Here is a 10,614-nt window from a genome sequence, read left to right as displayed (position 1 = left end):
TTAATAATGTTACACACACACACACACACACACACACACACACACACACACACACACACACACACACTTATTTTGAAACCTGTTTTATCTGTAATTAAGTGTTTACTTTATTTGTTTATCTGTAATTATGATATAGGTGTTGTGTATCACCTTTCGGTATCGCCGATGTGAGCAAACTATCTGATATGATAAAATGTGTTTTGAAAAGTTATCATGTGTCGATAATGAATGGTGTCGTGTAATAATAATAATAATAATAATAATAATAATTATTATTATTATTATTATTATTATTATTATTGGCTAATGTTTGACAGCCTTTTTGTTACTGATTGTATTTTATATTTAACCAAATTGAGTGTAATGTAGTGCAGTGTAATGTGATCTAATGTAGTGTAGTGTAGTGTGGTGTAGTGTAGTGTAATGTAATGTAATGTAGTGTAGTGTAGTGTAGTGTAGTGTAATGTGATGTAGTGTAGTGTAATGTAGTGTAGTGTAGTGTGGTGTAGTGTAGTGTAATGTAATGTAGTGTAGTGTAGTGTAATGTAGTGTAGTGTAGTGTGGTGTAGTGTAGTGTAATGTAATGTAGTGTAGTGTAGTGTAATGTAGTGTAGTGTAATGTAGTGTAATGTAGTGTAGTGTAGTGTAATGTAGTGTAGTGTAGTGTAATGTAGTGTAGTGTAATGTAGTGTAGTGTAGTGTAGTGTAATGTAGTGTAGTGTAGTGTAATGTAGTGTAGTGTAATGTAGTGTAGTGTAGTGTAATGTAGTGTAGTGTAATGTAATGTAGTGTAGTGTAGTGTAGTGTAGTGTAATGTAATGTAGTGTAATGTAGTGTAGTGTAATGTAGTGTAGTGTAATGTAATGTAGTGTAGTGTAGTGTAGTGTAGTGTAATGTAATGTAGTGTAATGTAGTGTAGTGTAGTGTAGTGTAATGTAATGTAGTGTGGTGTAGTGTAGTGTAATGTAGTGTAGTGTAATGTAGTGTGGTGTAGTGTAATGTAGTGTAGTGTAGTGTAATGTAATGTAGTGTAGTGTAATGTAGTGTAGTGTAATGTAGTGTAGTGTAGTGAAGTGTAGTGTAATGTGATGTAGTGTAGTGTAGTGTAGTGTAGTGTAATGTAGTGTAGTGTAGTGTAGTGTAATGTAGTGTAGTGAAGTGTAATGTAGTGTAGTGTAGTGTAATGTGATGTAGTGTAGTGTAGTGTAGTGAAGTGTAGTGTAATGTAGTGTAGTGTAGTGTAGTGTAATGTAGTGTAATGTGGTGTAGTGTAATGTAGTGTAATGTAGTGTAGTGTAGTGTAATGTAGTGTAGTGTAGTGTAGTGTAATGTAGTGTAATGTGGTGTAGTGTAATGTAGTGTAATGTAGTGTAGTGTAGTGTAATGTAGTGTAATGTAGTGTAGTGTAGTGTAATGTAGTGTAGTGTAGTGTAGTGTAATGTAGTGTAGTGTAGTGTAGTGTAGTGTAGTGTAATGTAGTGTAATGTAGTGTAGTGTAGTGTAATGTAGTGTAATGTAGTGTAGTGTAGTGAAGTGTAATGTAGTGTAGTGTAGTGTAATGTAGTGTAGTGTAGTGTAATGTAGTGTAGTGTAATGTGATGTAGTGTAATGTAGTGTAGTGTAGTGTAATGTAGTGTAATGTAGTGTAGTGTAATGTAGTGTAATGTAGTGTAGTGTAGTGTAGTGTAGTGTAGTGTAATGTAGTGTAATGTAGTGTAGTGTAGTGTAGTGTAATGTAGTGTAATGTAGTGTAGTGTAGTGTAATGTAGTGTAATGTAGTGTAGTGTAGTGTAATGTAGTGTAGTGTAATGTAGTGTAGTGTAGTGTAGTGTAGTGTAATGTAGTGTAGTGTAATGTAGTGTAGTGTAGTGTAATGTAGTGTAATGTAGTGTAATGTAATGTAGTGTAGTGTAATGTAGTGTAATGTAGTGTAGTGTAATGTAGTGTAATGTAGTGTAGTGTAGTGTAGTGTAGTGTAGTGTAATGTAGTGTAATGTAGTGTAGTGTAGTGTAGTGTAATGTAGTGTAATGTAGTGTAGTGTAGTGTAATGTAGTGTAATGTAGTGTAGTGTAGTGTAATGTAGTGTAGTGTAATGTAGTGTAGTGTAGTGTAGTGTAGTGTAGTGTAATGTAGTGTAATGTAGTGTAGTGTAGTGTAATGTAGTGTAATGTAGTGTAATGTAATGTAGTGTAGTGTAATGTAGTGTAATGTAGTGTAGTGTAGTGTAGTGTAATGTAGTGTAATGTAGTGTAGTGTAGTGTAGTGTAGTGTAGTGTAATGTAGTGTAGTGTAGTGTAATGTAGTGTAGTGTAGTGTAGTGTAGTGTAATGTAGTGTAGTGTAATGTAGTGTAATGTAGTGTAGTGTAGTGTAATGTAGTGTAGTGTAATGTAGTGTAATGTAGTGTAATGTAATGTAATGTAGTGTAGTGTAGTGTAGTGTAGTGTAATGTAGTGTAGTGTAATGTAGTGTAATGTAATGTAGTGTAATGTAGTGTAGTGTAATGTAGTGTAGTGTAGTGTAGTGTAATGTAGTGTAATGTAATGTAGTGTAGTGTAGTGTAGGCCTCTGTTCTCAAAGTGTTGCTCTTTTTATTTATCATTACTAATGATTCAAAAATCAATCACAGAATTGATTTACTTTATTTTATGCGTTTAAAACTTTAAAAAGTGTCATAGCAAATAATACGACAACATAGCACGAAAGGTAAGTAAGTAACTAAACAAGTACCTAAAGTGACCACTAAATAAAGAAATAAGTAGTTAAGTAAGTAAGTAAGTAAATACCTAAAAATGACAAACAAAAAATAGGCAAATAAGTAAATACCTGAAATGGCAAACAAACAAACGAATAGGCTAGTTAAATAAGTAAGTACCTTATGACAAACAAACAAACAAACAAACAAACAAATAAATAGGTACCTGACGTGACCAAAAGATATATTCATAAATAAATAAATAGCCTAAATAACTATATCAATAATATGACAAATAAATGACAAGTAAATAAATAAACAAAATAACTGAATAATTAGGTACCTGAAGTGACCAATAACAAAACGAATAAATAAATAAATAAATAAATAAAGTAAGTAAGTAAATAATACCATATTTTGACCGAATGAAAAATATTAAATATGAAAACTTATAAAATGCGAAATATAAACATAATATGTTTAGAATGTGTCTATATTTTATAGTTTACCTAGAAGGCCTAGCGATGCAGTTACCCGTCTAGACATAAACCTTTTAATTCACTGAGAAGTATTTCAGATTGCGCGATTAATGACATGTGAATTGTGCTGGTTTTAGTACTTTTTTTTTTTTTTTTTTTTTTAAATAAAAAGAAATAAATGAGACGACATGATCACATGCTGTAGGCGGGGTGTGTGTGTAAAGCTCACAGGTTCGAGAGCTCAGGTGGTTAGAGAGCGATTCATCACACTGACCTCCTCCTCCTTCATCTTTTGATCAATCCACATAAAGCGCTGATGTTTATTGGGCCTGAATGAATTATCTGCTGTTCAAAGGCGGAGTGTGTGTAATGCCATCCCGTGCTGAGTGTTTGTGCTCAATCCCTCACCCTGCTAACCTGTTAAACACAGCCCCGGCGGCGTACTGTACATAAACTAATTAACGATGGCGTTCATTTACATCACACTGAGCAGCATCCACAAACATTCAAACATCTCAACTACAGAGCAGGTCAGACTGATTCCATCACTGAGTCTGTGTGTGTGTGTGTGTGTGTGGGTGTGTGTAATACCTTTACTCTGAGTTAACCTTTTACCTTTAAAACACACACACACACACACACACACACACACACTCACACACACACACACACACACACACACACACACACACACACAATATAATATAATATAATATAGCTTATATTACAACACATCTAAAAAAAACATTCTACAGCATAATTTCACAAATGATAATAATATAAGCGATTATTTAAATATTATTTAAACAAACGTGTTTTAAAATCTATTTTCGTAGCCTATTTGTTTGTTTGTTTGTTTGTTTGTTTGTGTAGTTATTTATTTATAGTCGATAGGATGATCCACACATAAATTTGCAAATATCTAGATGATTATGAACACATTTCCAGCCCATGATGTCTTTTTTTTTTTTAAACGCAAAATCAAACGTGTTTAATTTTTTTTCTACTTTCACGTCTAAACTGATGAGCGTGATTAAATAATTAATTAATTTATTTAAAAAAAAACAACCTAAAATGACAAATAAATAAACAAACAAAATAAATGAATAATTAGGTACCTGAAGTGACCAATAACAAAACGAATAAATAAATAAATAAAGTAAGTAAGTAAGTAAATAATACCATATTTAATTTATTTATTAATTAATTAATTTATTTTTACATACTTAATATTTATATTTATACATTACATTTATAGGCTATATAATTTAACGGTAATTAATAGCCTGAGTAGGAACCTGAATCTGAATAAACGGAATGAAATGAAATAAAAATCATACAATCATTTTACAGCCTATATAAAAATCTGGAAATGTACATTTTCCTGTAAGGGATTAATATAGTCAATATATGTCAATTTTTAGCTTTTTTTATTTGTAATCTATTTTTAAATAACATTATAAATATGTCATGTTTTGTGTTTAATCTTACAACCTTTGGAGGTTTTAAGATGAAATGAATTGATTCGTTTACAAATGAATAAGAATAATAAGGTATGAGAAAGAAAGAAAGAGAGAAAGAAAGAATACACTATAAAAAAAAAAGTCCCGGCCCCTACCTATAACGTTATAACCGTTGCGCATGCGCAGACTCACATCCAATCAGCACGCAGACTCTCGGAGGCCCCTCCTCTTGTAAACGTCGTTTCAAGTCCACTAAAGCATTCATTCGGAAATGTTCTTGGAGAACCGCAGTGGTGACATGAGCGCTGGATACCGCCAACACACCGATGGAGAAACACCAGTAGAAGGTCAGTGGTGAAGTTTTTCCTTCATAAACGCCGAGTTTTGCATCGAGTTTCTATCCAGATGTTTGAGTAAAACTTGTTTGCGCGCTGCTGCGCTGCTGGAAAGCGCTTTGGGTGCGCCGTCACCGTTAACTCTTATCTCCTGAGGGTCTTATCACGCGGTTATCTCCTTGTTGGAAAGACATATTGCATTTGGTTTCCTATCTATTACTATGTGTGTGGGGTGGTTTTTTTTTTTTTTTTTTTTTTTGGGTTGCAATAATGATGAGGCTCAACTCCACTGAGTCATGACACGGATGGATTCAGTTCTTCTCTGGAGTCTCTTCAGCAGGACAGGGAGACTATACTAAGAATCTGCAATGAGGTGCAGTTCTGTTCACATATTCTTATACTTTAAAAATGCTAAAATGCTGAAAATCAAAAAGCGACATTTTGTTCCATGGGTACTTTTTCGTATTGTTTACAATTCACTTATTCCATTGTAAATAATCTTGGAAATGACACTCGTTTGTGTTGTGTAGGCTTAATAATTTATTTATTTATTTATTTATTTATTTTAACGTTTGAATTGGCTGATGTTGAAAGACTGAAGAGTTTCGTTAAAATATTGAAGGCTTTTAAGAGTGTATAGTTATTGGACTTTCCTCCGATTCCAGACTCTTTTCGACTGTTACTAAATGTATCATGAAAAGGACAAAAAAAACAAGGCGTTGAAAACAAGGGAATGTGAGACAATATTTGGGAAGCGCAGTGCGTTATGGTTTACTTTTGACAACTGAATATCCAGCTGTTGCTTTATATATATATATATATATATATATATATATATATATATATATATATATATATATATATATATATATATATATATGCAAGTTTTCTTCTAGATCTAGATCTTTTTGCAAGAATCCTGAGAAAGTGTCAGTGTTAGTTAGTGTAGTGATATACTAGACCTGATTCCATGTGAGCATGCCGTACATTTTACTGTTCTATTCTTTTTTTTTATTTTTCCGACATTGTTCTGAAGTTTGTTTCCTCCCTTGCAGGCTAACTCACCTCGTATTCGTTTTCCACACCCCGCGAGCTACCACACGGTTCCTGGATGGACCTGAGCGAGCACAGCTGGTCCACAGTCAAGCGTGAAGTGTCCAGTAACCCGGGCTCGCCGTCCGAGCAGAGCTGCGTTCACGGCGAGCGCAGGGACGAGTTAAGGACGTCGCCTCTGGACGCAGCGGGGAGTCGGCGCGTAGACACGCGGCCGCTGCCCTCCTACGCAGCCTTCGGCCACCATTTGAGTTCGGACGACGTGCCGCTGTTCGCGGACTTGGACCAGGCTGCCAAACTCGGCGCGCACAAGGCAGGGATCGTGGTGGACCCCGGCGACATGTATTCGACGTTGGCCGCCTACGAGTCGCCGTCGGCAGCTTACATGCACTCCAGTCCCAACTCGCCGGTGTACGTGCCGACCTCGCGGGTCGGCCCAATGATCCCGAGTCTGCCTTACCTGCAGTCGAGCGCGGCGGTGTCGCAACCGAGCCACGCGGTCAGCAGCCACGCTGCGTGGTCACAACCCGCGCCCGAGAGCCCGTCGTCCTACAGCACCGGGAGCCCACACGCGACCTCAAGCCGCTTTCACTACTCACCAAGCCCGCCCGTGAACAACGGCACGGCAAGGGACTCGAGCTACCCGACCGCGCTGAACGCCAGCGGCAGGGAGCAGTATCTGTCGCGGCCCCTGAGCGGCTCCTACACCGGGCCGTACGCGCCCTACGTGGGAGCTCAACTGCCCCAGTTACCCACCGCGTGGCCCGCGGGACCCTTCGATAACTCCATGCTGCATTCATTACAAAGCCGAGCGTCTCCGCTCTCCATCCGACCCGGACCTGCAGGTACAGGATACACACTCTCCCAAAGTCTGGTGTGTGTGTGTGTGTGTGTGTGTGTGTGTGTGTATTTGCGTGTGTATATTTGCGAGTGTCAATTTTGCTCTCTGAACACAAAATTATCCTGGAAGAATTTATTTCAGAGCTTCTTAAAAGTGCCCCCATGAACCATGCAAAGTTTCTTAATATATCTTTTAGAATTCCTTCATAACAACAAAAACATCATCATCAACAACAACAACAATCCAAATAAAAACCACAAAGCTTCCTTCTGAATAGTTTTGGTTTTTTTTGAGAGTTTGTGAGAATAATATATCGAACGTATCGAAAATAATATAGCCTATGGTAAAAGACGCTTGTGTTGTGAACTCAGTTTGAATCTGAGTCTTATAAGATTTAAGAATTAATGCTCAACACTAAAGGCGTCTAATGAAAATGATTTGATGTAATAACGCGGATGTGAAATTAAGCTCGATTTATAATCAGGTTTGAAAGAATTCGTTTTTTTTTTTGGTCAGTAAAACTGCGTTTTATTCCCTCGGAATCCTTATTTCTAAATAACTGATATGAGTAACTATGGGTTAAATATGGAATTCATACAGCCTAGATTCATATAGACTAGCAGAGATGAATTTTACCCGACTTTTACGCAAAACAGCTCTATTAATCTTAATGTCGGATTTTATTCTAACCTAAAATCTCCAAAGGGCTCTAAAACGAGCCGATTTAGGCCTGCTCTAATTGTTGTGAATTTTTTTTCATTTTTTATAATTTAATATAATTTAATGTTCGTTCTTTTAGGTCCGATTCCCAAACGAACAACGTATTCCGAAATATAGGAAATGTTTCAATAAATATTTAAAATAAATAAATAAATAAATGGTTCTTGTAATAGGTTATATTTTCTAGGTGATGTTGGCAAATCTATTAGCATTTAATATATATATATATATATATATATATATATATATATATATATATATATATATATATATATAATAAATTCTTCCAGATGAGTTGTGGTTGAGGTTAAAATCTTGAAAAGATGGTCACAGGTGGTACGAGACGGAACAAACGAACCCAATTAGAGCAGGCAGACGCAGCGCCGATTAATTTACGCCTCACTGACGTGCACGTGTGTGTGTGTGTGTGTGTGTGTGTGTGCTAGATTTCCTCGACGACGCGATGGAGAGTCGGGAGTGCGTGAACTGCGGCTCCATCTCCACCCCGCTGTGGAGGCGCGACGGCACCGGTCACTTTCTCTGCAACGCCTGCGGCCTGTACAGCAAAATGAACGGCCTGAGCCGACCATTAATTAAGCCGCAGAAGCGCATGGTGAGCCTCCTCATTTCACACAATGTTCCCGGGGTGGTGGAGGTGAGGGGAAGAGGGGGGGAGGTATGTCATGTGGAGAGAAAAAAAAATCCTCACAGATTTATTTCCTTAATAGCTGTTATTTATTTTTTATACACAGCTACAGGAGAAAACGCACGTGACAAATACTGAGGACAAAAATACTATGCGTAATATTTTTTTTTTAAAAAAACAACAAAACAAAAACAAACCCGAGAAACCAGGGGTTCTCACACTCTTTGTAAGACTCATTATTTATTTAATGAACTACACACATATTCTTAAAATGGATTTATTAGCACCCATCGAATTGCACCCATGTTGCTCAGGAGGAACCACGTGGAGGACGGCTTGAGTACCTTTAATGTGTGTGTTTGATCTGTAAGGAAAAAGGTTCATGTGGTGTACTTGCTTGGACAGTAGTAGTGTATGTAGTGATGTACCTTAAATTATTTAATAACATATGAAAGAGAAGAAGTACCCTTGATGAGACCACTCTAGCAACAAGGAAAAGTACAGTTTGGTACCGTTTCTTTCTGAGAGAGTATACACTAGACCTGGTTCTTCCAGTCTTTATAGGACTCTCTTAACTGTAAAATAAATTCCGTACAGATTTATTTCGTAAACATAATCCCAACTCTATCGATATTAGACTCGTTATTACATGTTTACGTTTATTTCTCTTCCCGAACTGAAAACATTAGATCCAAGCGACATTATTTCACTTATTTTTGAGTCAAGGCTACCAAACTGTACATTTCCTTGTCGCAGCATTATTTGGGAAGGTACAGATCGTGTACGTTCAGGTAGATTTAGTGTGCTGTGCCTTACATATATATATATATATACTAAATGTACAATAGATGTACCCTTTGATGGTAGAGTACTTTTATTTCTAGACCTGGTTCTCAGTACAGCTTTAGAAACGCCATCAACTTATTCAATGCTATTTTTGCCTCATTATTTAAACGTTCGTGGTAATATTTTCAGTATTTATTGACGTGACAGAGCTTCTAATTTCGAAACGTTCCACCTACACATTCGTTGGATACACTCTGAGAAATAAATATAACCAAACTGTACTTTTTCCCCTGCCTCTAGAGCAAGTAATCCAGGGTAGATCTTTGCAGAAGGTGCATGAGGTCTGGATTTAACTGGCTTAGTGGTCCATAAGGTCGAATTATGTATTTTATTTAAATTGCTCTTCGAGGTGCACTATAACTATTAACTTTTCAAGGTGAAAGATAAGTAGTACAAAATATGTACCATTAATACTACGACCGTACAGGGAAAAGTACCGTTTGGTACCTTTATTTCTCAGAGTGTAGGTCCAAGCGACATTATTCATACACATACTTGTTTTTTTGGGTTTCAACAGACCAGTTAAAATAATAAGCAATAATAAATATAACTTTTGATGGGAGGTTTATGGTGTGTTGTGATTTGCAGCACACACTTATCTAAATACTAGATTACAGCACGCTCTGTGAAGTGCAATTCATTCTGCAACATCATTCAATAATTAATTATTAGGTTTTTTTTTTTTTTGGTTTTTTTGTAATTTATATTTTTGAATATTTGGGTTTTTTTTTTGAGCCTCTGAATCAGTGATTAAAGTTTGTGAAGCATAGCCTGTCATTTTATTTTGTTATAGTGGTGGAAAAAACATAACCCATCATTATCAAAGTTATTATATTATATTATATTATATTATATTATATTTATGATCGAGTTTATCACGTATCGATATTTATTATTAGCTGGGCATCTTGGACCGAGCGTGTTCTGTTAGTGGAAATTTCAAGAATTAAAAGCTCTCCGGCTCAAAAAAATAAATAAATAGATGAAATATTATCACACACTTTTGAATCGCGAGTTAAATGTTCAAGAAGTTCAGAAAATAATGTTGTTGTTTTTTACTCGTAAAGGAGTCTGCAGCTGCAAAACTATTGGAAATTCCTCTGAATGCTATCAGAAAAGTGTAACAGAAGCTATTTCGGTCTTCCGTCTGAAAACGGAAAACAAAGACCTTTAAAACGGTGCAGATTTATTCGCGTATCAGTTATAGATCAGATACGCCAGAGTGATCAATGTTTCCGGTGAGATAAGAAAGAAATCAAAGTTGTTGAAAGTCGAAAGCTGTTGAAAGTTAACGGGCGATTGCTTTTTGTGTGTGTGTGTGTGTGTGTGTGTGTGTGTGTGTGCAGTCATCTTCCAGAAGAGTCGGTCTTTCCTGTGCAAACTGCCAGACCAGCACTACGACCCTGTGGCGCAGAAACGCAGAGGGGGAACCGGTGTGCAACGCCTGTGGACTTTACACCAAATTACACGGGGTGTGTAGCCCACGAACATGACTTCTAACGACACACTCCGATCTGATTTCTACATGAAGTAACG

At 36.5% G+C, this 10,614-nt stretch overlaps 1 protein-coding gene across 3 annotated transcripts in view; it reads left to right on the top strand.

Annotated features, from left to right (window-relative positions):
• The first annotated feature begins 4,831 nt into the window (after nucleotides 1–4,831).
• Nucleotides 4,832–10,614, top strand: part of gata6 (GATA binding protein 6) — a 9,663-nt gene continuing 3,880 nt past the window's right edge. For 2 of the 3 annotated variants that reach the window (XM_017496385.3, XM_017496383.3), the window contains exons 1-4: nucleotides 4,832–4,984; nucleotides 6,028–6,870; nucleotides 8,033–8,199; nucleotides 10,425–10,550. In XM_017496385.3, the coding sequence (XP_017351874.1) occupies nucleotides 6,084–6,870; nucleotides 8,033–8,199; nucleotides 10,425–10,550 (1,080 nt within the window). In that variant the 5' untranslated portion in view covers nucleotides 4,832–4,984; nucleotides 6,028–6,083. Of the gene's footprint in view, nucleotides 4,985–5,198; nucleotides 5,346–6,027; nucleotides 6,871–8,032; nucleotides 8,200–10,424; nucleotides 10,551–10,614 lie in introns of those variants that run through there. The other variant, XM_017496384.3, reaches the window with a different exon arrangement.

This window comes from Ictalurus punctatus, chromosome 20 (genome assembly GCF_001660625.3).
Source record: "Ictalurus punctatus breed USDA103 chromosome 20, Coco_2.0, whole genome shotgun sequence".
NCBI classification, from domain to species: Eukaryota; Metazoa; Chordata; class Actinopteri; order Siluriformes; family Ictaluridae; genus Ictalurus; species Ictalurus punctatus.
Note: the sequence above shows the minus strand (reverse complement) of the source record. Positions and strands in the feature narration are given on the sequence as shown.